A 27,449-nucleotide genomic window follows, 5' to 3' on the forward strand; every position below is an offset into this window, starting at 1 on the left:
AAAAATACATAATGTTCACACGATAATAATATCCGAACGTCCACATAAAAGAAAATTTGTATATAATAGGTATATATTTCCTGCACTTGATTCATATGATTGGGAGTACTGTATGCTCCTCACATGGAGCTAGATGTGTTAAATAACTATTTCTCTGTAGCTCTCATGTGGATCTAATTGGTGGTGGGGTCAATCTTTTTATTTGTTGTCAAAATGCAACAAGTTGGGTAAGATTTTTTAGATCTCTCGCTGGCAGTGTGTTTATCATAATTTCACAAACTAGGAGAGGCAGGAAAGAAATATATAGGCACAAATAGGACCACTTTTGAAAAAGTACCGCCCAATTCTTGCTACTTGCTAGCAACTTCATTGTTTGACCGAATGTGTTGGGTTAGTGGAACTTCCCCAATTGGTTCACACTTCACAAAATCATGAGAAAAAACTAATAATATTACAATATATTTTCCACAGTAAACCTGGTCTCCAAAGCTCAGGTCCACGAAATCTAATTAGAAGGACCGACCTCCATCCAAGTGAATATTATCTTTAGCCCAAAAAAAATAAATTATAAATATACAAAATGAAAACGACAGCCAAAATTAAAATTGGGCTAAAAAATCCCCATGAAACCTAACCTGGATAGACTTATATATATATATATATATATATATATATATATATATAAGGAGCTTCAGTTGAGGGATTCCTCAAATAAGTTTATTTGAAGTACACCTTTATAGAGCCCACTTTGTATTATATTTCACTAATCCAAACCGTCTATTTTGTAAATATGCATTCAAAGATCATCTCTACAAAAAAATCACTTGAATCTGATATCATTTGACCACTGAATTGAAATATTGAAATTTTAATACTCTATTGAAGGACCGTGTTCACTGATTTTGTATGACACAATTGGATGTCGAAACGGTTTCCAATTTGCCTAATTTTTTACAAGGATGATCTATGAATGTAAACTTAAAAAATAGATGGTTTGGATCGTTGAAAAAACATTGTGGGGGATCCCTCAATAGAAGGGGATTGATATGTATATATATAGGGAGTTTCAATTGAGAGATCCCTTAAATATGCTTATTTGATGAACACCCTTATAGGACCCAGAAGACCTCTAATTAAGTTCATTGCACGCTAAGTAGTGCATGTCCTAATTAATACTCACAGGCTGAGAGTTGACATTTAAAACCTAATTAAGTTCATTGCATGCTAAGTAGTGCATGTCCTTTTAATACTCATGTTTATAAGTTTTGACAAGTAGCTAGCCAAAACAGTGTATAACCACAAATAAATATCTAGGCGTACACATTAGTTCATATTATATATGCAGAAACCTAAGAAACAATTGAGTAAGCACATCATGCAGCGATATCCTCCATTGGTTTTGATATTTACTATTTACTATTTACTATTTACTATTTTATTTTGTGTGGGGTATGATTGTACTGGATTGGACTGTGTCGTATATAGTAAATGAATTATGTTGGGGGTGGGGGGGTAATTCGTATCTTTTGTATTAGGCTTGGAGATTCTGCATTTCTGCTTCCCCAGATTCATTCATATGATCATATACACAACGCGGGGCCTCCATAGGCTTCCCATACTTCACACTTAGTTACAAGAAACTTACCACTTATGCCATATAACATTATTGCTTCATCAATATATAGGGGAAATAATTAATTACATTATTGGAATCTCATAGTGTTGAATTTTGATTTTGGTGAAACCCAATCTGAAGCCAAAGGAAAACTTCTATGTATCGGGAATATATCATCGCTCTCTTTCTAACTTATCACTTGTCACACAGGTTACATTTCCAGAATAGATAAGTTCATTTTCAAAAGTGGTACCTAATAAGTGATCAAAGAAATGTTTTCCTTTTTAAATAAGAAAGATTATGTCATTATTATCTAAATCTGACATGTTGTTTTTGGTTGTTGAAGAACTCCGTTCTTCTTTTTTGGTCGACGAACTCCGTTGATAGAGAAAACAAACACAAAAATTTGGCAAACCCAAAACCAAAAAGTATGGCCCATGCCAACACAGGTTATACAAAGGGCGGTCACCAGTCACCAACTTTTTGAACAAATTTGCCACCCTGCCGATTTAGCAGATGAGGTTCCCGGTGTGCATTGTGTTAGGTTTCCTTTCTTCTTTTTCATTTTTATCCTGTTTTTTCAATTTAGAAGGATAAACTTCATCAAAACTTTCAGAGCCAAAAATTCAGAAGTTGAGTGGCTAGAGATAGAGAGAACATTGCAGTAATCTTTTATTCCTCCATTATAAAACATAGTTATCAAAATCTCGTTGTATATGTTGTCGGACTATGAATGAAATTCTCGATGTATATGTTGTTAGACTTTGAATTAAATTCTTGATTTACAAGATACAAGATAGAATTATGGGCTCATTTGATATTTGCTTTGAAGAAATTCTTTAAAACTTCATAGGGCACTCTACTGGTAGGCTAACGTCTCGTCCCAGTCTGAGACCCCCACCCCCAACCCCCAGTAGCAGCAGAACACAGTTACACAACATAAGTAGGTAAAAGAAGGAAGCAGGTCAACGCTTTCCCCCAATAGCATGACGTCATCGTCCACGTCATCCTGCAGACCTGTCCCATCTCTTCTCTGCTCTCTGGGCCCCACCTTCCCATCCTCCCTCCTCCCTCCTCCCTCTTCTCTCTTTAAGTACCCCTGCAAAGTCCCAGCCTTCCAGCCCACGTTCATAAATTTCATCTTTCACTCCTGCACTCCACTCATCAAAAATCTCCCAAACCCTTCCTAAAACCCTAAACCCACGCGCTAATGTACGGACACAACAGCACCGCATTCCCACGCGCCGCCGACTTCCAGTTCCAGGGCTCGCCACCGGCTCACCCGTTGCTTTATCATGAGCAGCTGCTCGTCTCAGCTGAGTTCAGCAACAGCTGCAGCAGCTGCTCCAGCAGCTACGGCGCCTCCCCGATCAGCAGCGGGACTGGTGGTGGTGCTACGCTGATTCAGCGCAGCGTCAGCAGCCATTCGCTCCAGAAGACCTCTTGCGGGACCCACAGGCTGGTCTCCGACTTGCTCGAGTCAGAGACCGGCCCCGTCCGCAGGGTTTACAGCACCGGAGACTTGGATTTGCAGGTTCGATATGTACAGAGAGTTAGTTAATTTAGTTACTTCAACTAAAGTGACTCAAATGCCCACATTAATTAATTTCTTTCTCTACCATTTCACACCCTCACAAATACGCATAAAAACTAATCACAATGCAAAATCAAGTTTTAGGTGCATGAGAGTGATTTAACAATATGTTGTACGATAAATGTTTATATTAGTCGTAGCAACAATTAACATAATCAATAGTTTGTATATATGCTAACGGACTTCGACACATACATACAAAATTTGATATGATGTGAATAGTTCAAATTTAGTGTGTATGATCCTACAATCAGACAAAAATTAACATGATTAATACTTTAGAAAATTCTTCAAACAGTGCAACGAGATAACATTTGTGCGATTTTGCTTCCCAAATATTGCCGACAAAAGTTAGCATAATTAGTAGTTTAAAATATTCTTAAAACAGTTTGACAAAATAACATTTACGCGATTTTACTTCCTAAATATTACTTGTGGGGTTGTTGAGTTTGAGTGGAATTATTTGTGTTTCGTGCCATAATATATATTGTGGATGCATGCAGCTGATAAATAATGTGAACAATGGAATGCCACAGCAATTGCAATATTGTGGTTACAATAGATCATCATCAGAAACTAGTCCCTTGTCGAGTGAGAGCAGTATGATCATAGAAGGGATGAGCAAAGCCTGTCGATATAATCCCGAGGAGAAGAAAGAGAGAATTGAGAGGTATAGAAACAAGCGCAACCTCAGGAACTTCAACAAGACCATTAAGGTTACTTCAATTATTTTTTTATTTTTTTATTTATTTGCTTCAATATTATATATATATTTTTTAATTTGCTTCAAAATATAATAGATCATTCGAATTTTTTTGACTAGTTGCTGCTTGACCCGATGACCCACTAGCTGGCTCTACTTTAAGCTTTATGGCATGAGTGTGTATATAGTTATCTTGTTGCTTTTTGGCCCACAATTGCTCACATCAATTATATTTTTATGTAAAATTTTTGCTTACTATATATATCATTCCAAGCTTTGGTGTGTGTCACATCCTACATTGCTTTTATTTCATTTTCAACTAGTAAAAGATATACTAGTGCACGTTTGACATACACGCTGTTGATAGTTTTAGTGGTCTTTTGGATACAATAGAATAGCTATAGCTAGCTCCACAATTGTTTGAAAAATTGGATGAAATGATATTCTATCTGTGCAGTTGAATGATTTATGCAAGGAAATTGTTATACCTGGAGTCAATTAATTGTTCGTTACTAATCCGTATAATAGTTAGAATTCGTACTCCGTTTTAACTTCTTTCATTTCAATGTGTAACGTGCGAAAGAAATATAGAATACTTATTTTGAAGTACAGAAAGTTACGTGAAGAATGCTAATGATATATATTACTAACACCGACTGTATGTTGTGATTTTTCACGAGGGTTGTCACTATCTATGGTATGTGATGCAATTGAGTAAGTTAATTCCAATTTAGATCAATATTCTTTAATTATCACATAAAATTTTAATTATATCGACAATCCAAATTTTTTTTACCTTTCTGCTGGTTAATGTCTTTTTAATTATGTAATGATTAACTAATCCTGTTTGCAGATCAACTTTCACTCCATCTTTATGTCTATGCAGGTCGTAATAACAGACGTTCAACCTTCTATTGTCTTACCCTTTGGACGTCTGTTTGAAATTGTAAACTTTCCCAAGAGAGAGTGGTACATCAATTTTGGTTTTTTGCACTAGTGCTAGATCAATTAACTTCTTCTATTTGGAAACTAACTCTGAATTGCAAAAGCATGAACCCCCTTTTGATTGAATAATAAATTGACCAAACAGCCACACAAAATGTTCTGGTAACTTGTAATGTGTCTCAACCACTTCTCATGATCATGACAAGTCCTTGTTTCCTTAAGAAAAGGGTATTGGTTGTCATAAAGAATAATATATGTCAAATGATAGTAGTAATATAGAACCATGCTACTTTTGTATTTATGTCAGTGCATTTCATCCTGAACTTTTTCTTTTACCCTTTCTTATACAAGCACTAATATAGCATTCCTGAATTCAGTATGCTTGCCGGAAGACGTTGGCGGACAGCCGGCCGCGCATCAGAGGACGATTTGCAAGGAATGACGAAATTGAGAAGAACTCTCCTGTTCAGTGGAGTCACATAAGTGGGGAGGAGTCTCCTGTTCAGTGGAGTCGCATAAGTGGGGAGGAAGACGAGGAGGACGACGACAGTTGGATCAACCTTCTGGATGCATTCTCTTCGATTGAATCTAATTCCATGATCTAGTAACATAAAGGACCACTCTATGTGTCATGTTTTAGCAAGTAGCTAGGAAAATTTTAGGCTGCTTGGTTTGAACTTTAATTATTATTGTTATTACTATTATTATGCAGAATGCCGCACTTTAAGCGCTATTTAGCTTGAAGTAGGTGATGTAAATATAGGTGATTTGGAATGACAATGTGCAATTTTTAATTAAGACTTTAAATAATCAAGGGTTAAGTTTTAGATTTGCCTAATTTGGCTTTATATGAGGTCATGTTCAAGCTTTACTTTAGTGACTACTGATTGGAAAAAGATGAAAACAAAGTCATTTCATTGAAAAAGAAGAGGAAAAAAGAGTTGATTAAATAGGCATATCGTAACGAGTCATTCTATGGTGAGGGTGTCATATATGGATCATAGATGTGGACCTTTATATTAGCCACATGATTCATCTGAAGTAACTTCACTTAAGTTTAATGAAATGATCTTATGGCTAATATGAAGGTCCACATGAGAGATCCATATATGGCACCCTCATTATAGAATTTCGCATGTGATAACAGTCACCATCTTAAGTGTCAATATGAGATAGAGCCCATCGAGTTATATGCAGCCTATATATTCAAACTTCAAAGTAGCACAAATTTTTGTGCTTTTCTATATTTTCTTTCCTTGAGGTCATATATTTATAGGATGTTCTGTAAAGCCTAAATGCTAGGACCTCAGTTCTTAACTATATGGTGCTATAGAGTAAAGTGGGTCGCAAGTTACCTGTTGGCCATTGCCAAGTTTTGATATTGACATGTAGGGGCATGCCGGGTGTATATCGGTTCGAAACCAATACAATTTATTTAATCCACATATGATTCAATATAGATTGGATTGTGATTTTTTCAATCCGATATCCAATCATATTAGATGTTTAAATCCAATCCAATCATATTACTATTATTATGCAGAATGCCACACTTAAGTGCTATTTAGCTTGAAGTAGGTGATGTAAATATAGGTGATTTGGAATGACAATGTGGATTTTTTAATTAAGACTTTAATTAATCGAGGGTTGAGTCTTAGATTTGCCTAAATTGGCTTTACATGAGGTCATGTTCAAGCTTTACTTTAGTGACTACTGATTGGAAAAAGATGAAAACAAAGTCATTTCATTGAAAAAGAAGAGGAAAAAAGAGTTGATTAAATAGGCATATTGTAACGAGTCATTCTATGGTGAGGGTGTCATATATGGATCATAGATGTGGACCTTTATATTAGCCACATGATTCATCTGAAGTAACTTCACTTAAATTTAATGAAATGATCTTATGGCTAATATGAAGGTCCACATGAGAGATCCATATATGGCACCCTCATTATAGAATTTCGCATGTGATAACAGTCACCATCTTAAGTGTCAATATGAGATAGAGCCCATCGAGTTATATGCAGCCTATATATTCAAACTTCAAAGTAGCACAAATTTTTGTGCTTTTCTATATTTTCTTTCCTTGAGGTCATATATTTATAGGATGTTCTGTAAAGCCTAAATGCTAGGACCTCAGTTCTTAACTATATGGTGCTATAGAGTAAAGTGGGTCGCAAGTTACCTGTTGGCCATTGCCAAGTTTTGATATTGACATGTAGGGGCATGCCGGGTGTATATCGGTTCGAAACCAATACAATTTATTTAATCCACATATGATTCAATATAGATTGGATTGTGATTTTTTCAATCCGATATCCAATCATATTAGATGTTTAAATCCAATCCAATCATATTACTATTATTATGCAGAATGCCACACTTAAGTGCTATTTAGCTTGAAGTAGGTGATGTAAATATAGGTGATTTGGAATGACAATGTGGATTTTTTAATTAAGACTTTAATTAATCAAGGGTTGAGTTTTAGATTTGCCTAATTTGGCTTTACATGAGGTCATGTTCAAGCTTTACTTTAGTGACTACTGATTGGAAAAAGATGAAAACAAAGTCATTTCATTGAAAAAGAAGAGGGAAAAAGAACTGATTAAATAGGCATATGGTGAGGGTGTCATATATGGATCATAGATGTGGACCTTTATATTAGCTACAGGATTCATTTGAATGGTAACTTCACTTAAGTTTAATGAAATGATCTTATGGCTAATATAAAGGTCCACATGAGAGGTCCATATATGGCACCCTCACTATAGAATTTTGCATGTGATAACAGTCACCATTTTAAGTGTGAATATGCGATAGAGCCCATCAAGTTATATGCAGCCTATATGTTCAAACTTCTAAGTAGCACAAATTTTTGTGCTTTTCTATATTTTCTTTCCTTAAGGTCATCTATTTATAGGATGTTCTGTAAAGCTTAAATGCTAGGACCTCGGTTCTTAACTATATGGTGCTGCAAAGTAAAGTGGGGCGCAAGTTACCTATTGGCCACAGCCAAGTTTTCATATTGACATGTAAGGGCATGTCAGGTGTATATTGGTTTGAAACCAATATAATTTAGTCAATCCATATTCGATCCAATATAGATTGGATCATGATTTTTTTAATCCGATCTAATCATATTATCTATTTAAATTCAATATGATATGATCCAATTGATATTAGATTGGATTAGATCGGATGATTAGGTTTGATTAGGGCTCGTCAATGGGCCGGGCCGGGCTAGCCCGGCCCAAATTTAATGGGCTTGGGCCTGGCCGGGCCGGGCTTTAAAGAGGAGAGAGAAAATAGCGAGTTGGGCCGGGCCGGGTTTTTTTAGAAAATTCAAAGCCCAAGCCCGACCCATGAGCCGGGCTTGAGAAAGCCCATCGGGCCGGGCCAAAATGGGCCTACTTCAATCGAAAAAAATCATAAACTTAATCATAAGGGCATTTTAGTCCAAATTTGAGATTAAACTCACTTAATTCCAATATTTTCACATCAAACCAAATTCATAAAACACCTAATAAAGTCACACAACTTAATAAGATTTTCTACAAAAATAATAAATCCAAGTATTGTTTTTGAGGTTATTACATAATTAGACCATAATACGTTTTAAGAAATAATTTTTAAAAATAATAAGTATAAATTTTTTTTTTTTTTAAAGGATGGTATGAATAAATATGCAAATGTTTGGTGATGTGTTCAAAAAGCATGATTATATTTGGTGGTACGATTATGTTTCGTGATATGATTATATTTGGTGATATGATATGTTGTTCATCTTATTTATATATATATATATATATATATATATAATTGTTGTATTAATAATTGACACAAATTAAATTAATGTGCTAATCATCCAATTATAAAACTAGGAATGAATAAAGAAAAGTAAATGAAATGAAACAAATTATATATGTGATTTAAGTGATATAATCCTAATCCTAAACTCTTATTTATACATAATTATATATGTATGCGGGCCTAACGGGCCGGGCTTTTGTGGGCGGGCCGGGCCGAGCTTTCTTGGGCCTAATCGGGCCGGGCCTATGGGTCGGGCCGGGCTTCAAACACTCAAGCCCAAGCCCGGCCCGGCCCAAGACGGGCCGGGCCATCTCAAAGCCCATAACGGGCCGGGCCGGGCTTTTTTTCGATGGGCCGGGCGGGCCCCCATCGGCCCATGAGCCCGCGGGCCAAATGATGAGGCCTAGGTTTGATAATGGAAAAAGAGTAATGATATATTAAACATTTATCCTTAGGTTTAATCTAACCAAACATATTAATAGACGTAAATGTAAAATATAAATGAAATACTAGAGAAATTTTTTTTGATTATATAATACATTAAACATAACTTCATTAAATGACTTTAAATATTCATAACTTTTCAACTACAAATACCTAAAGAGCAAAATAAGCATAAAACTAACTAGATTGGATTGGATTCTCATTAGCAAATCCGTCATCCGATCCAATCATGTCGGTTTTCAAAAGAGTAATGCTACACTTACCACATTTTTATCCCACATTTCTATACCACATGATGTGGCATGTCCATATTATATGCCACATCAATTAAATCAATGAAGTGTATTTTAATTAAGACAATTAGAAAAACAAATACTGGAATAAATCATAAAAGAAAAGAAAATATTAAATAATTTTAATTGATGTGGTTGTCCACCTCAGCTACCATATAAGATGGTATAAAGATGTGGTATACAAATGTGGTAAGAGTAGTATTATTCTATTCAAAATTACATATCCAATCCAATTCGCCAAATCATCAAAACAGATTGAAATTGGATTGGATTAGATTGGATTGGTCAATTTGGGCATATTGAGTTGGATCTTGTACACCCTACCTTAAATTGTCTAAGTTTTCTTGTGTTGTTTGCAATGATAAAATTCTTATCAAATTTACTTAGGTTTTTCACACAAGTGATTAGCAGTATAATTAGTAAATATGATACATGTAATATTACACTTTTTGTAATTTCGACGATTATTAACACTCCAGTGTAGAACATGTAGCACATGTAGAATAAAGGCCAGAAAATTCTATAATGTTTTTTTCTCCCTTATGACTCTTCGATCAATAAATTGTGTACTCTTCAGGTGTTGTTTTGCAGCCTCTTGAAGACAAATTTGGTTCATTAACTAAAATAAGATTGTTTTTTTCTTCGTTTTCTTGGAATTCAGTTGAAGGATCAACAAGGTTTCTATAATTTCCGTGAGAAAATCAACTGACCTCTAAAGAAAATTGCGTATTGTTTGATGGTTAAACTATTGAAGTTGCAGTCTTGGATCATTAGAGTAGTTGGAGATGTAGAGAGGCACAAGACCAATAAATATGCCTTGCAAATCAATCAATCAATCAATCATTTTCTGTTTTATTTGAGGCAATGAATGAATCAGTTACTTCACCACATTGTGATCATCAGTTTTGTCACAAGATCGACTAAGAGGGAAAATGGGCATGATTTATACTTATCAATGTCATCTCTCAATCAACCTCATATTACCAACATGTGTAAACAAAAGTTAAACCCCTATTTACGGATGTAAATATGCCACCTAATTTCTTGGGTGAATGGACGAGGAAAAAGTACATCAACTCTATCATTTACAAATGTGACTTTTAATAAGACGTGTCTTCTACAAAATCATAAAAAGAACCGCAATATGCTCGTCTCGTGGTAGCCAAAATGAGTTGACTACGAATAAGCCATGAATCATGTCATTGCATATGAATTTGTTTCCACTGTAAACACGGTATGTGACCAATTTAATAGTGGAATTAATCCTTATGAGCTAAATTAAACTTTAGGGCACTAACCCAACTAGCACGAAAAGCTCCATCATGCATCTTATAGGGGGCATATAGACCGCGTATGGCCAAAAGGCTCAATCACCTCCTAAAATCCACTTCCATCCTCTTTACAAGCCATACACCACTTAATTTGTCTATAAAAGTACCAATTTTTTTAATCAATCTTTGTGCTAATCATTTGGTCGTTCATGTTACTGAATGATGAGAGATACTTAATTACTATTAAGTTTCAAAGTTAGAATTATTATAAACTCAATTATCCCACTTTTTTCTTTAACCAAAGGCTATGGTTCTTGAGGAAAACTCTAGGACGGCGCTCTTGATTTTTTGTCGGCCGGCCATGGCTAAACCATTATGTTAAACAAGGATTAAAAAACCACATTAATTTTAAATAATATCTCATTAGCTCCAATATAGGAATTGCCAATCATTACTTTGGTAAAAAAAACAATGCTGCACTTGTAGCCCAAAAAGTTCACTCAACACTGAATGCTTTAAGTAGATATTTGAAGATTGAAATTACTTTTGGAGGTTTATTTTTTCTATTAAGAGAATCATGTATGGCCAAATAGATAACTGTGCATATATAATTTTAGAAAAGCGTTTTCTTGCAGAACTGTACTTATGTTGTCATATAGTAAGTTGAAATTACTCATCAGATTGATTCTTGTGCGCGTTTCATATTTGATCAACAACGTAGCAATGTGTGGTAAATTGCATTCCAAATGGGCCCGATAAATTTATTACTCTTAAACTTCTGTGCTCAGTAATTAAACAAAATAGAAGAATGGGTTTGAATTGAAGTGCTGCCCCCGACTGGTTTGTAAAAGGACAAAGGCAAAGCTTAATGATGGCGATCATGGTGGGATGATTCAGCAGGATAGACAAGAGGGATCTAGTCACCACCGTAAGGCCATTACTTTGTGATAAAATAACAACACTATTCAACTGACAATAAAGACACCAGAAACAAGAAGTGCAATGGCACATGAAGAGCCGTAACAAAATTTTGTAAGACTATCAAGTCTATGATTATGAGACTTTTAACATAGCTTCCAGATGCCACCAAAACGTTCCCTTTTGCACCACCCTATGTGGAGCATGAAAAATCCATTGTTTTGTTAGAGTGAGTTTCCTTCACCCCCGCTCTATTCTTGAGTAGATCTTTTGATTCTATCTTCAATCAAATTTAAACAAACGACCTCTCCCAACTAGGACGACAATTTTATAATTTTTTTTATCCAAGCCATATTGACAGAGGGGAATTCGAACACAAACAACCACCGTAACGTCAATCAAATTTGAACACATGACCTTTTCTTTCTGCATACTACTAATATTTATTTACCATTCTACATGTTGATACTAAAATGATATTTGGTCATGATAATATCCACTCAATGTGAATATGTTTAACCATATGCATCGTAAAGTTGTAATTTAGTACTTAGAATTAGTCAATTACTTTCCTTTAAATGTTTAAAATTTTCTTTTCTTTTCAATTACATAAAATTGAATTGAGCGATTATAAGAACAACGAACATTCTATGAAGTATCAACGCCGCATGGAGTTTGACCCCAAAAAAAAGGCCTAAGCCCAATAAAGTATGATCAATGAAATTATTTCACACCTATCTTGATGTGGTACATTTGTTTTTCGGATATAGGAGCGTATGATTCCTTTTTTTTTTAATTAGATTAATTTATTTACTCAACTTCTCTTCAGAATTTATAAACTATAGCTACAATTTATGTACAATACTGTACTGTACATAAAATAGTTTCAGAAAAGAAAAAAATTATATATAGAGCTGCAGTTGAGGGATCCTTTATTTGAGAGACACTCTTAAAAGGCCCACTCCGTATTGTATTTCACTAATACATAAAATACTAACAGAAAAAGATACTAAATTTCGGGTTAATTGCAATATTAAAAAAAATGGGGTTCACAGGCTAAGCCCCAAGTTGATGGTAACGGCCCAATTGGGCTCAGTTGGGCCAATAGAAATAGCATAAGCGCAAGTCATTTAGCTACCAAGCTTATGCGGTAGCACATTGTTAGAATTGGTTTTCAATTTTCTTTAGTTAAAGGTATCAAGGGAAAGATATGGGTAAAATGAACGATGAAGATGAGAGAAGTTAAAAAGCAATACATAAAAAAACTAAAATGTTAAAGAAAATACAAAAGAATTCTCTAAAGTTGTATTAATTTTTTCCTTATGTGAAACGAGTGAAAAAATGAGGCAGCACCTCACATTCTCTTTTTGACTTGATTAAAGGACACAAATGAAGAAAAAAGAATCACAACATTAAACCTCCTAAATGGATCATGGCAGAGAAAATCCAAGCAGATGATCCAAATCCTATGATTTGAAGACGACGTGTCAACTTAAAGTCCCTTAGATGATATTTTAATGAGGTGGCATATGTAGGACTAGGAAGGAAGTCAAGCAAATCGTAGCAGAGAAAATCCAAGTAGAGGATCTAGATCCCTCATACAAATGGAAGCTTATCGAAAATCCAATACAAGACAGATGTGACAACATTTTATTTGTTTATATTTATGCCTATTATGCACTTTATTTATAACCAGTAAATAACGATCATGTTACATGTCAAACTAGTTGGTCATAAAAGTTAGAATAAGGTAGTGCTGATAAAACAAAGTACTACATTGAACAGAAAACTGAAATAGATAAAGGACACAGTGCACACCACGGAGCTGTTCATTTACCTGAAACTATCCCTTACAAATATTCCAGCATAACGTAATTTGGACCAACCTTGTTTTCTTCCTATTTTAAACAGTTATTATCTTTTTTGTTTTAAAAAAAAAAGTTTTAAGTTTAATGCTGGAAGAATAAAGCACTCACGATGCGTGTAATTAGAAAAAATGTCTAAATACTGCACTATCTACAACTTCTAATTTTATTGTCAATAAATAATTAGGATTAAATTTGACATTTCCTATATGATCATTGACAAAAAGAATTTTCTTCACAGAAGATTCCATACAAACATAAACAAAATTTAGAATAGACCCAGTGGGGGCCGTTGACAAATCTAGGGCCATTAAACATGAATGCATGCCAAAAAAACCAAGATGAATATGCAACTTTCCTCACCTTCACATATGCCGATCAAAACTTTCCTCTCTTTTTTTGGGATAACTCATTATGCCGATCATTGCACACAGTCATGCCATCTTGATTTTTCTTTTACTTTTCCGAGTCTTCTTGAAAGGTATAGTATGCAACAATCGCTTGAGAGGAAGGGTCTTCGCTTGATAAGGTGTCTTCCTTTTCGGTCTAGATTTCCCTGCATCATCTAACAGACATGTATGAGCCATGGATGGATAAGAAAATTTCTGTAGTACAAAGATATAAAAAAAAGTTGGGGTGGAAGATATAGTAGGTGAAACTGATGTATATTGATTAATAATTTTGGCAAAAGTCATTTGATAGATAGCTAAAGAGAAAAAATCACCCTGAAGATTCATTGAGCAAAGAAACCTCTAACAGTGACCCCTCTTCTGCTATAGTCAAGCACTGAGTTTGAATCTTTGTAATGCACAATTTATGGTTTTAGTCAGCTTCTCAGGAACACATTCTCTATATGGTGGTGGTGACATACTGGAATCGTAGTCGTAGACAGTACATAATCACACAAGTCCTTAAGGCCAACCAACCCAAACGTGAAGGACCAGGAGGAAAGGCAATACTTATATGTTTCCAAAGTTTATGTTTAAATTCCTACTTTGAAACAGAATAGTAATTCTCATAAGTCCGTCTTCATAGCAAAGAAACCGATAACCAGGCAGATTGGAACACTAAATACCAATATATAATGAAAATGAAAATACAAATGAAAAGAAAAAGGTTGAGCTGAAGATGTGCATACTGAAAGAAGCCGTACCTTGTATGGATTGAATTAAGGCTAGATCGTTCATTTCAGTATCAGCTTTCCCATGTTCTTCCCCTTCCATTGTCACCTCTGCTGAGGGGTGAGTTGCAACTGAATAATCACCAATTATCGTCATATCATCATTAGACTCCAGAACAGGAACTTGATTTGCAAGTATAACTGCATCATCCCCAGATTCCCTAAATTGTTCATTCTCTGAAGTAGGCAACGATGATGAATTCAATGACAAAGACTTTTCTTCTTTACTTTCCACATCTACCACTGTTAAAATTCCGTCCATCATATCACTTTGGGTATCAGAACCTTTAACACACTTAGCCTCTTCATTATGAGGAGCAGGAATATCTGAATCCTGATAATTAGTGGAAATTTCAACTTCAGAATTAGCATTACAAGCAGCATCTAACCCAATCTCAAATGTGGGAAATGTTAAATTATCATTAGCTGGCACAACATTCAATTCGCGATTAGTCACACACTTCTGTGGTTGAAAATCATGAATTTCCGTTGTAATCAAGTCAAAATTACCATCTGTGCCATCTGGATTCTTTGGTTTTGCTTCAGTGGCTATTGCAGGAGCTTCAATTTCCATAGCATCAATAAAAGCATTGGTAGTATCAGAAGATGAATATGATTTCTGAGGATTTCGACAGTCAAACATTTGTTGCTCCAACAGACTATCACCCAGAGAAGTTTGACCTGATTGAGGAAAACATAGCCTGGCAGGCCGTTCTGGCACTCCAGCAGTCACGACTGATTGCTCAATTGCCTCAGAAGCAGAAACAATGCTTTTACAAGTACCCATTGATTGGGACGCAACCACACCAGATCCAGATATCAGATCCTTGACTTGAAATCCAAGTGATGGCATGCTGTCAATGACTGAAGCAAAATCAATGGCTTTTGTAGTCTTGGATACTTTATTAATGGAGGTAGTGAAAGACTTAGCCAAATCATCTAATAGAATGTCACCATCCCCACTAGAGATGGGATCCCATTTAAACGAGTCAATAGACCGAGGTTTGTTCGTGTCAGTTTCTTGACCTGATGATACCACTTCGACTCTTATGGCTTCCTTGAAAAAGTGTTTCTTTCTCATAGCATTAGATATTATAGTCCTGCAAGACATTAATGAAAAATAAAATTTGGATGAATTAAACATCATATCTTCAAGACTGACATTTAGGAAAGCTATCATACCTACAATTTCTTGAAATAGCCATTTTAGCTCGCTCCATTGAGAGACCAAGCAATGACATTAAGTTTGCAACATCATATGGCCCCCTAAATTCATTTGCAGTTGGGGCAGCACTTGAAACTATTAGATTCCTTCCTCGAGTCCAATCTACCAGTAACTGAAGAACAATGAGGGAGATGATGAGTCGCCGTATCTCTTAGAAGCTAATTAAAACACAAACAATTACACAACTATGTTACAGTGAAAAGTCTTCCCAGGCTGTACACATGCACATGCACACACACATGTGCGCTTGTGTACATGTGTATTACAGACATAGGAACTACACCTTGCGCTATATTCAAACCATTTCTCATATCTTAGAATCAAAGCATACTCAATCCTCATTCATTTCCAAGAAAAAATACCTTTCAGAATTCAAACAAACAAGGACATTATCCATGCATTCCTTAGCACTGATTACAAAAATGCAAAACTTCATTACAAGGATCATTTTTAATTCTGGAAATAACTAAAAAGTTGTCACCCAGCTAGAGTTATGAATGCTCTCGAAGGACGCTAAATGATAATAACAGACTTCATAGAGAATTGTAGCTTATTATTATTCTGGTTTAGCATTGGCATACTTCTACAAGATATGCAACCAACATAAAAGTCCAGTAGTAAATTTTGCAAGTACTGGCTGAACGGGGAGGTGCTTGTAATGCCATGTTCTGACCCTACAACATTGTGTAGTGGAAAGTAAAATTCACTATATGACAATATTCTTTTCAAAATTTAATTTTAACCCATGTCATAATATCTTTGGGAAATAAATTACAAACCATCATTGCCTACTGCTTCAGCTATTCGGGATCCAATCTGATTAATATCCAATTAACTTTACAAATCCTCACCTTAGCATTGGTTATTATTTGCTTTCTCGCTTGATCATCGGCAATGATATTAGCGTATGTGATCTCGAAATACACTCCACGCTGCATAGCCAATAAAATTAAATTCTTACCATCTAATTAAATAAATTGAAATAAGGAAGCAAACAAAATCTCTGAGATCAAACCTCAATTGCAGCTTTAACCATAGGCATCTTCAAACGAAAAGGTAACTTGTCCGAGAAATCAATCGCAATTATATCTACCTACGCCAAAACAAAAACAAACAAGAAAACAATTAAAACGAAATGCTTACATTCTTCCTCAATTATGCGAGCAACCAAACACAATTTCACAAAAGAAGTACAAATTTTAAAAATAATAATAAAATAAAAACAAAAACAAAACAAACAAAAAGATGAACGAACCTCCAATTTTTCACAGGCGAGTTCGAAGGCGGACTGATTCAAGGGCTTGACAGCGACCAAATCGTAGGTTTTCAAAATGGGATTACCGGAATTGAGGGCCTGGGACTGGGCCGGGGTCTCGGTGCAGACAGTGAGGCGCGTGTACTGGTGGAAAGGGGAGGCGCGTGGGAGGCCGAGGAGGTCGCGGTGGAAGTTAACGTTGGAGAGGAGGAGAGGAGAGTGTTTGAGGAAGGAAGCGATGGTGAGGAGGGGGATCGAGCAACGGTCGCGATCGGACATCACGCCCTTGATCATACGGTTGTAGGCGACGCCGGAGTAGCCTAGCTCCAAGGCCTTAGTCACGAGCTTTGCACGTGTTATTGACGACCGGTCGGGTGGCGAGGGATCTGTGTAGGGTATGCTGAGGTCGAAGAAGGCCATGGCAGGATAAACAAGGAGAGAGATTGAAGATGGTTTTTCGGAGGTTTAGGGTTTAAGGGATGAATTAGGAGGAGTTAGAAGTCTTTTCTCTTTTCATTTATTCTTCTTACCGGAGGAGAGGAATATAGAAAATAATAATAATAATCACTAATAATAAAATGTTCCTTATTTTTTCCCAATAATTACCCCAATGAATGAACTAGTGAGTTCAGATTTAGACAAAATTTACTCAGAAAAAAAACTGATTCTTCATGTGGAGCGGAGACATGAAAAATTCATAAATGAGATCTATGTGTCAAAGAGAGTCTATAATTTAAAAATAATATTGGAATTAGGAAAGATCAATTGGCCTATTAGGTCAGTTGGTTAGAGCGTTGTGCTAATAACGCGAAGGTCGCAGATTTGAGACCTGCATGGGCCGCTAATAACAGGTTTCGTTGGTTTAAATTTCTTAAAACTTTCTAAACTTGCTTCAACAATTTTTCTAAGACTGGTTTTCTTTTTCTTTTTAAATGTTTGGATTCTATTTCAAAAAAATTTATCATCAATCCACTTAGAGCAAGTCCAGCAGCTCAGGCTGGACTTGGGGTAGGGGACTTTTGGAACAAAAATTGATTCCATCAGTTCAGGCTGGCCCGAGCTGGAGGTGGGGGCCACGAAGACGGGCTGGCCCAAAGGCAGGTCGAGCCCGAGATCCAAAAAGAGGGGGGCTGACGTCGGCGAGAGGAGTTCAAATTTTTTTACCTTTGACGCGTAGCTCTGGGACACGTGGCGTTGTCTGGGCACTCCAATCGTGATTCTCTCCTCCAATCCAACGGCAGCCAATATTTTTGCAATAAAATATGAAAAAAAAATCCGAAAAAAAGTTTAAAAATTACCAAAAAATAATGGAATTAATTTCTACAAATACCTACCAAAAAAATTCCAATTTTTTATTATAAAAATACCCAAAAATTATGAGATATGAATAGTATTAACACGTAGGAAACCAAAAATCTGATCCGAAAATATTGTCCAAATTAATTATTTAGGTAAACAAATTTGTGAAAAAAACAATAAAATGAGTGTTTGCCCTTTGCCATGTTGGCAACTGTTGGAAACCAACATTGCTTTTGGTAAGGGCAGCCACTATTCACGTGAATAGTAGCTGCCCTAATCCCCCCCCCCGCCGCCGCCATGGCAAGGGACTAACTGCTGGAAATGCTCTTAGAAATTAGACTAAATTTGAATATATATATATATATATATATATATATATATATATATATATATATTTTAAACTGTATATACATATATATTTTAAGTTGAATTCTATGAACAAATAATTAAACTTTAACACTGGTGAATTAGTTGATGAGTACGAAAAGTGAGGAATTCGAACCCTCGGTATACAAGTTTTTATGAAATGAAGAGCTTGATACACCGATCAAGTTGTTGAATGTTGTGTGTATTTGGAAATTTTTCAACCAAAAAAAAAAATTTAAAACCTACTGAACAAAGTTTAAGGATTGACATTCACAAAAATTAAAGTTTACAAAAGGCGCCCATTCTTTTAAGAACAAACTACTAAAAAGGCACATTTGTGATACTGAAAGTGTGAATATTTTTGGAATTGCGATAAGTGTCCCATCTATAGATTGCTTGATGTGAATTGTGCATGCCAAAAGAGATTTCCAAGTTTAATTTTCGTTAAAAGATACGTCATTTCACAATTTATATTGAATAGGAATTCATTTTTCACTGTAATTTATGTCATTCACAAAAATTGACATACATAAATTCAAAACACTAAACTTATTAAAGATCTAAGACTTATTTATGTACATGCCCCCTGTGCTTTCAAAGTTGTCTCCGATTACTATCTGTGTTTTGAAACGTCTCAAAATACCCCCTATACTTTTAAAAACTGTCTCACGTTACCCATTCCGTCAGTATTAAGAGAAATTCCGTTACGTGGTGCGGGCCCCACTTCTTTTAAATCGCTTAACAATGGAGAATATGGGTTATTCAGTTTTAGAAAAGGGAAAATTGGGTGAGAAGAGGAAATTGGAAGAAGAGGGCTAGGATTTATGAAAATTTGAGGTGGGGTTCGATTTTGGGAGAATTTGGAGAAGAAATCATTGTTTGGCATTGGACTTTAAAGCTAGAATTTCTGGGTTTTGTTTTCTTACCCCAGATTTTCACTTTTGCAATTTCAGATTTGGGCAAGAACTGATGCTAATATATTCAAGACAATCCTCCTCTTTCTCCTGATGAGAAGAAGAGGAAGACGAAGAACTATCCTCTTCTTTCTCTACTAATGATTTCAAACTTTTACACATCCATATCTCTTTTCTTCTTAGATTTGGGGGAATTTGGTATTTTGCGAAATACATCAACGAATTGCACTCCTTAATGCTTATGACTTCAAGGGAAGGAGGTAGACCAACTTCTGTAAAAGAAACCAAACTTGAACATCCAAATACTTGAAGATCTTGAAGAACCCAGTGAGCCTTTGAAGAGTGGAGGCAGGGGGGTTTGCTTTCCTTGCAGTATGGGGCTTCAAGATGCAAAGAATTGCAGCTGTGGAATTGACACTATTGGCAGCAGCACCACCAGTGGTACCACCAATGTTGGTTATGATTTCTTGGGCAAGTGGGGTTTTGGATTACAGAAGCCTGGAGATGAAATGAGAGTGGTTTTTCTGGTCATGAAAATATTATTAAGCGATTTCAAAAAAGTGGGGCCCACACCATGTAACGGAATGTCCTTAATACTGACGAAAAGGGTAACGTGAGACAGTTTTTAAAAGTGTAGGGGTATTTTGAAACGTTTCAAAGCACATATGGTAATCTGAGACAACTTTGAAAGCACATGGGGCATCTATATAAATAAGCCAAGATCTAAATAGTGATGTCACTTACATGTACAGTCAATACGTTCTCACTTAGGACAAATAAATGTCTATGATCTCGTCAAATTCACAAACTCGAGCCAATACATTATTGAAGTTGTTGACTTGCGGGGATAGCTCGCCAATCATATTGGTACTATTTTCTTCAGCATCACCTGGAATTTCTGCCTCTTGAAGTTGAAGGGCATACTCTAGATTCCACAACACATCTCCCATGGAGGGCCTGTCAACACCATAGTCAGCCAAGCATTTCTCGGCGGTTTCTCCAAATTTCCGGAGAGAATCTGGTCTGATTTTTCCTGCAAGGGTAGAATCTATTATTTGCTCCAACTGCCGCTTCTTCTGCCATTCCATTGCCCATAAAGCCAAGTTCATTTCCATTGGAAGGGACGGATCTAGAACAGGTCTTGCACAAAGGACCTCAAACAAAACCACCCCAAATGAATACACATCTGATTTCTCTGTCAGTTGTTGCCTTCTAAAATATTCAGGATCAAGGTATCCAAAACTCCCTTTCACTGCTGTACTGACATGTGTTTGATCGATTTCAGGCCCCATCTTGGAAATCCCAAAATCAGCAACCTTGGCCATAAGGTTTTCATCGAGCAAGATATTTGCAGATTTCACGTCACGATGAATAATTGCTTTTGCATAGCCAGTGTGAAGGTAGTGAAGTCCTCTAGCTGATCCAATGCATACTTCAAGCCTTTGCTTCCAACTTAAGCTGGGGTGACCTGAGCCATATAGATGACTCTTCAGGGTTCCGTTCTCCATATATTCATATATCAGAATCATCTCACTCTTGTCATCACAATACCCAATCAATGAGACAAGATGGCGGTGACGGAATTGAGATAGCATCTCAATTTCAGTCCTGAACTCTGCAAGTCCCTGTCGAGACCGTGGATTTCCCCTCTTGACAGCCACTTTAGTTCCATCATTTAAGACTCCCTTGTATACCTTCCCAAAACCACCGATTCCAATAACCCAACTCTCATCAAAGTTATTTGTAGCCTCTTGTACTACCCCAAAAGGAAAACGATGGCTATAGTTAGAAGCAGCCCTAGCAGTTGTTCCATATGAGTATTTACTTCCCATGGCGTGAGAATTGGTTCCATTAATGGGAAAGGGAAGACATGTCTTAGAATGGCCCTGGTCTGCCAGTCTTTTCCTTCTTCTGCAAAGAACAAAGAGAATCGCAGCCAATACCACTGCAATAAATGACCCAACGCTGGCACCCACTATTACTCCGACGTTACTTTTTGAACTTGAGTTTGCTCCACTGAGGCTGCCTGCTGAATTGTTCAATTTCATAATCTCAAGCCCATTTAGAATGGCATTGGGATGACCATTATTTAAAGAGGAAGGGCCAATACTAATACGAAGCTTATTGCTGACAGCAGCAGATGTTGTGACATAATCCATATAATATGGCACAGCCAACTCACTCAGATCAAGATTTGGAGCAACAATCCAAGAGTCAAGATATACATTGAAGTACAGCTGATTGAGAGATTTACTTACTACATTACAAAAGTGAAACCGAACAAGGTACTGAAATCCTGGATCCACAGTGAACTCCCAGCTCACATTGAAATTGCTGTTGGGATCACCCGCGGATTTCATCTCAGTGAGGGTTCCATAGACAGTTTGTGGAGCAATATCCTTGGTTGCCAATGCCGAACCCACATCATAGTTAACAGCTGTAATATTTGAGAAATCTTGGGCAAGGTTCTCATTTACTAGAAAACTTTGATCAGGAACCCAAGTTCTCCACAGGGTATCATTCTCAAAGGACACTGTTGGTCCACCCATATTCACCCTCCAAGATGTCTCCAAAGCCTGACTCGTCAAACCCACTGACCCAGTGCTGGCATCATCAGTGATCAGTTGGTCGGGGACTGAAACAACTTCTATGGCATTTAAGAATGCAAATGAATTCTCGGAAGGAGTGAAGGTAATAACAAGGCTATCTGAAGTTACATTTACTGAAAATTCTTTGACAACAGAAGCGTTTTGAACACTGAAGTCACCAAGGAGAACATGGTTTTGGGTGGAAACAGAGAACTTCGCTTTGCTCAAATCGTAACCACCAAAAATAAATGGATAGAAGTAAAGGCGGATCCAGTGTCTCCCACTCTGGCTTATGGAAAAGTTGTACTTTGAGGATTCAGTAAAGATTCTTGCCGTTTGATACAGCGGCGAATCATCAAAGGAAGTGATTGATTTCAAAGAACTATTGGCAACAACATCTTTTGGGGTTGAAAGAAATTTTGAAGCCAAATTATCTGCTACATAGACACGGTCACCCACTGAAGTATTGGCAGGCGATCCACAGTCTATAAGGTAATTGTCTGCAGGATTAAATGCACTACAAAACCATCCCAAACACAAGACTGATAAAACCCAGATGAACAGATCAAATTTCCTATAACCCATCATCAAAAAGTTGGGAAATTTACTGAGGAACCAAGATATTAGGTTTGGTTGAGCTTATTTGGGACCAAAATGATCTGGGTTCTTATACTAGATGACAACCTTAGATGGATACTGACAGGTTCAAAGATTCGTTTATGCATTGAACTAACGAAAACGATACCAATCAAATTAGAAACGGCGTCAAATAAAATTTGTGGCGAAATGAGTGCTAATAAAATAAATTACAAACCATCTGTGTGTTCTGAGGGCTGACTTTGTTCCGGTAGAGAGAGACTAGAGAGATACAATCTATATCCTTGATGGGAAAGTAAATTCCAGGGATAAAAAGGACAAGAGAAGATGCAATGCAACTGAAAAGAAAAATATCTGTCCGAAAAAATAGAAGAAAAATAATATAAGGGGTCTTTTGTTTCTATATTTTATGATAGGATTATTTTTGGCAATGAGTTATAAGTTCATACAAAATATTGCCAACCCCAAACCCAAAATATTGCCCCATGTGCAAAGATGCTGACCTAGGCCCCACCTCCATTTTTGCAGCTGCCTTTTCCCTTCTCTTTCCGCTACTTGTCAGCACCCCATGAAGTTGCCGTTGCAACATTTGAATAATTAATGTTTGTTGTTTTTTTTTAAAAATAAATAAATAAATATATATATATATATATATATATATATATATATATATATATATACACATATAACTTAAATGAATGATGGGATTAAATCTAAGCTATTTTAACAGTATAAAAAAATATCCGATAGCTGAAATTTAAATTCAACGGTCAAAATAATATTTTAAATTAATCCAAATCAGATCCTCATTTTGTGTTTCAATTATGTTGTGTGTGTTTTTATGTTGTGTGTTTACTTTTGGAATAAAATTAAATTTATGGAATTTCAATTTTTTTAGGTTAAATTGTTCAAAAAATTAAATTATTATGTCATTTAAAAAGATTGAATGAAGAAAAGTTATCCATAAAAAAAAAATTAGACTTAAACCATTCTTAAACAATTTAATAAAGTTGCGGACTTAAAATTTGGGTCCGGAGGATTGGGAGAAAAAACTATTTAAGTCGGGGCAAAACCCAAATAATCACTTTTTAGAGGGGGAAAATTTGGATTTAGCCTCTCATGGGTTGGAGATGGTCTAACAGACGGATATGTACTCTACGACTGTTTTTCTTTTATTTTAAAACTTTATATCATAAATTTAATAAACTCTTTTTGATTTAGAATAAAACATTTTAAATAAATAAAATAAAACACAACATAACATATATAAATTAGGTTAATTGGTCAAGCAGTGTGCTCGATTATTTATGTCTGAGTACGTCTAAGTACGACTTCACCTTATTAGAGTCATTTACACTTTTCAAATAACACTCCTAAAATTATATGAATCCATTAGAGAAGCTATGTATACACATATGTAGGCGTATACCTAATGTCTAATTAAGGACGAGAAGTGCTCGACTTTTTAAAATAATCATACCATATAGTAGATCTAACAAGAAATGGAAATTGACGTCATTAATTTTTATTTATTTTTTAAAAACTAGTGGCCCTACAAAGAAATATGGTCACCAATTGTGAAGTACCCCAGTTGCATTTGCCAATGCCATCTTACTCGATGTCAAAATGTTGTAAATTTCCTAATGGATTTCCACCACAGTGGTGGTGGCTTCCTCGCCCCTTGAAAGTTGAAACCCAAGTCCAAACTCCAATATAACCAAAAAAAATTGTTGTACATTCAATTTAAGCCTTCCATTTTTATTTTTATTAGTTAAATTACAACTTTCTCAATTCATTCCAAACGAAATTACTCTTATTCTATCTAAAATGGGAGAAGGTATGTAATAATGCAAGCATGTTTCTTCAATTATTAATAAATAATCAAATTAATAAATTTAAGTGTTCTATGCTCTCGACCAAAAAAAAAAAGTGATTTGCTCGTAACTAGGAGCTTAAGCCTAACACTTATAAGTTTCTGGTTTCTTCTCTTTGTCTTAGTTTGTAAATAAATTATTGAATTAACTGTACGTTTCACTTTTTTTTTTTTTTTTTTTGGTGCAAAGGAGGGCTAACGCCCAAAAAAAGAAACAGCAACTATAAGGGAATTAAACGAGGACTAGCCACATTGCTAGTATCAGCAGCAAGGACAGTACTAAGAAAGGCAGGCTCCGAGTCAAAAATATGAGGTCCAAGAGGGAGATCATAGCTTTTGGTAGCCAGAAGATCAGCAGCACGATTTTGCTCACGGTAGATATGGGTAAGAGAGCAAGTCCAGTCATCATGAAGCTTCAGATGACAGCAGTTTAGAAGACTAAAAAGAGGATGATCATACATAGGAGCATTCTGAAGGAGGGCCACCACAGAGCTAGCATCACATTCAACTTCCACAACTCTGAAACCCATATTCCAAGCCAACTTGAGGCCCCAAAAAACACCCCACAGTTTAGCCTCTAGGATTGTCCCAACCCCAAGATTCACAGAAAAACCATTTAACCACTTGCCAGTGGAGTCTCTCAAGATACCACCAGCACCAATACAACCCGTTTCAGTTTTCCTGCTACCATCAGTATTGATTTTACAGATCCCATGCCTGGGAGCAATCCAATGTAACTGAATCAGACGCATCACAACAGAATCAGGAGTATGATTACAAACAGTAAACCAGTCCATAGCATAATTCAAAATTATTTGACGAGAGTTAGGCGGAGTCGAAAAATTCTGTTCAAAGACCACCTTACAACGCCATTTCCAAACAAACCAAATATAAACTGTGAAGACCAACGACCAAGGAATACTATGAAAGGTTCTGTGGGATTTTAAGTTTTTAAGAAGCCAAGAATCAAAGTCAACCATTGGGAAATTAGGAGCCTCAACATCCTCCCAAAAATCCTTCCCAATTAATTGAGTAGTAGTGCAATCAATAAACAGATGATCAAGGGATTCCACATGAGAGGAGCACCTCGGACAGGAAGTGTCCTGACCAATCCCCCTCTTCTGTCTTTGAACATTGGTAAGAAGTTTCTTATGACAAAGAACCCAAAGGAAGGTTTTAATTCTAATAGGAATGTGAAGCTTCCAAATAAAGTTCCAAGACCACGTCAAAGGATCATCATTAATGGTGGAAATGTCATAGGCTGTTTTAACAGAAAACTTACCATTAGTAGTGAGATTCCAGATGCATCTATCAGGACCACTGTCTTGAAAACCAGCATGCACACAAAGGATCAAGTGGACAATATGAGCAGGCAGACGCTCCAGTAAGCAATTAACATTCCATGTGTTGTATGCAAAAAAGTCACTAACCTTAAGAAGGAGCATATCTTCAGAAATGTCAATAGTAGCATATTGGATCAAAGGCCCACAGCTAAGCCAATTATCAGTCCAGAATCTGATAGTATCACCAGAACCCACCCTCCATTTGGTACCATGAGGAATAATCTGAGCACCAAAGAGGATACCCCTCCACGCACTAGAGCTACAAGAAGTATAGCTATCATTGGCAGCCAGAATATCACAATTCCTGAGATATTTGGCTTTAAACACTTGAGCCCAGAGACCATGATCATCTTGATGCAGTCTCCAAGCATTTTTAGCCAGTAAGGCCTTATTCATCAAGGCAGCACTTTTTAGACCCAAACCACCAGTGGCTTTTGGATTACAAACAGTCTTCCAATTGACTAAGTGAACCTTGGCCTTATCATCAGTATGACCCCAAAGAAAGTTCCGGTTCAACTGGTCAAGCTTGTTACACACCGACATAGGCAATTGAGCAGTTTGCATAGTGTAGATAGGGATGGCTGAGGTGACAGATTGCACTAAGGTAATTCTGCCAGCCATGGATAGAGTGTGACTCTTCCAGGAAGAGAGCCTTTTCTGGACTTTATCAAGGATCTCATGATAAGTGTCTTTAGTAACTCTTTTATGGATAAGAGGAACTCCAAGGTACTTACCAAGACAATTGGTAAGGGGGGACCCACTAATGATAGCAATAGAATGAGCCAAATCAGCAGAAACGTTAGGAGAGACACAAATAACAGACTTTTCAAAGCTCACCCTTTGGCCAGAGAGATGACAAAACTCATCCAAGCAGTTCTTCATTAAAAAAGCTTGATTAGTGGAAGCTTTACCAAACAAAATAAGGTCATCAGCAAAGAAAAGGTGGGAGATAAAGGGTCCACCCCGACTAACCTAAAGAGGCTTCCAGTCATGATCATGAATCTTCTTTTGGATGATATGAGAAAGCTTTTCCATGCATAAAACAAAGATGTAGGGAGAAAGAGGATCTCCTTGACGAATGCCACAAGTAGGAGAGAAAGCAGCTGTTAATTCACCATTAAGGATAGCTTTATAATCCACAGAGTTGATACATTGCATTATCAACTCAAGGAATCTGCCTCTCAAACCAATCTCCCACAACACATCTTTGATAAACCTCCAACTTAGACGATCATAAGCCTTGGAGAGATCAACTTTCCAGGCAATGAAGCCAGTTTTTCCTTTCGTCATTTTGAATTTATGCAAGACTTCCTGAGCAACAACAATATTATCAACAATTTGCCTTCCCGGA

At 36.3% G+C, this 27,449-nt stretch overlaps 3 protein-coding genes across 7 annotated transcripts; 1 reads left to right on the forward strand and 2 right to left on the reverse strand.

Annotated features, from left to right (window-relative positions):
• Positions 1–2,715: 2,715 nt before the first annotated feature.
• Positions 2,716–5,631, forward strand: LOC110769183 (CCT motif family protein). Of its 4 annotated transcripts, none has more exons than XM_088254105.1 (4): positions 2,716–3,149; positions 3,713–3,925; positions 4,766–4,881; positions 5,235–5,474. In XM_088254105.1, the coding sequence occupies exons 1-4, from the start codon at positions 2,826–2,828 to the stop codon at positions 5,338–5,340; spliced, it is 759 nt and encodes a 252-aa protein (XP_088110231.1). In that variant the 5' UTR covers positions 2,716–2,825; the 3' UTR covers positions 5,341–5,474. The 4 variants fall into 4 exon arrangements, with proteins under 4 accessions (XP_088110231.1, XP_088110232.1, XP_021828808.2 ...); XM_088254106.1 differs by having other exon boundaries at positions 4,799–4,881; XM_021973116.2 differs by lacking the exon at positions 4,766–4,881 and having other exon boundaries at positions 5,235–5,631.
• An 8,037-nt stretch (positions 5,632–13,668) lies between these two features.
• GAF1 (Polymerase/histidinol phosphatase-like protein) lies at positions 13,669–17,635 on the reverse strand. 2 transcript variants are annotated; one of them, XM_021945717.2, is made up of 6 exons: positions 17,119–17,635; positions 16,879–16,956; positions 16,715–16,795; positions 15,821–15,975; positions 14,612–15,738; positions 13,669–14,014 (listed from the first exon to the last, which is right to left on the reverse strand). In XM_021945717.2, exons 1-6 carry the CDS (start codon positions 17,536–17,538, stop codon positions 13,893–13,895), a joined length of 1,983 nt encoding a protein of 660 aa, XP_021801409.2. In that variant the 5' UTR covers positions 17,539–17,635; the 3' UTR covers positions 13,669–13,892. The 2 variants fall into 2 exon arrangements, with proteins under 2 accessions (XP_021801409.2, XP_021801408.2); XM_021945716.2 differs by having other exon boundaries at positions 13,669–14,023.
• A 2,683-nt stretch (positions 17,636–20,318) lies between these two features.
• Positions 20,319–23,281, reverse strand: LOC110747033 (receptor-like protein kinase HERK 1). Its single transcript, XM_021947245.2, has one exon. It carries the CDS (start codon positions 22,871–22,873, stop codon positions 20,465–20,467), a length of 2,409 nt encoding a protein of 802 aa, XP_021802937.2. The 5' UTR covers positions 22,874–23,281; the 3' UTR covers positions 20,319–20,464.
• Positions 23,282–27,449: the final 4,168 nt, after the last annotated feature.

Source organism: Prunus avium, chromosome 6 (genome assembly GCF_965620075.1).
Source record: "Prunus avium chromosome 6, drPruAviu1.hap1.1, whole genome shotgun sequence".
Taxonomy (NCBI): domain Eukaryota; kingdom Viridiplantae; phylum Streptophyta; class Magnoliopsida; order Rosales; family Rosaceae; genus Prunus; species Prunus avium.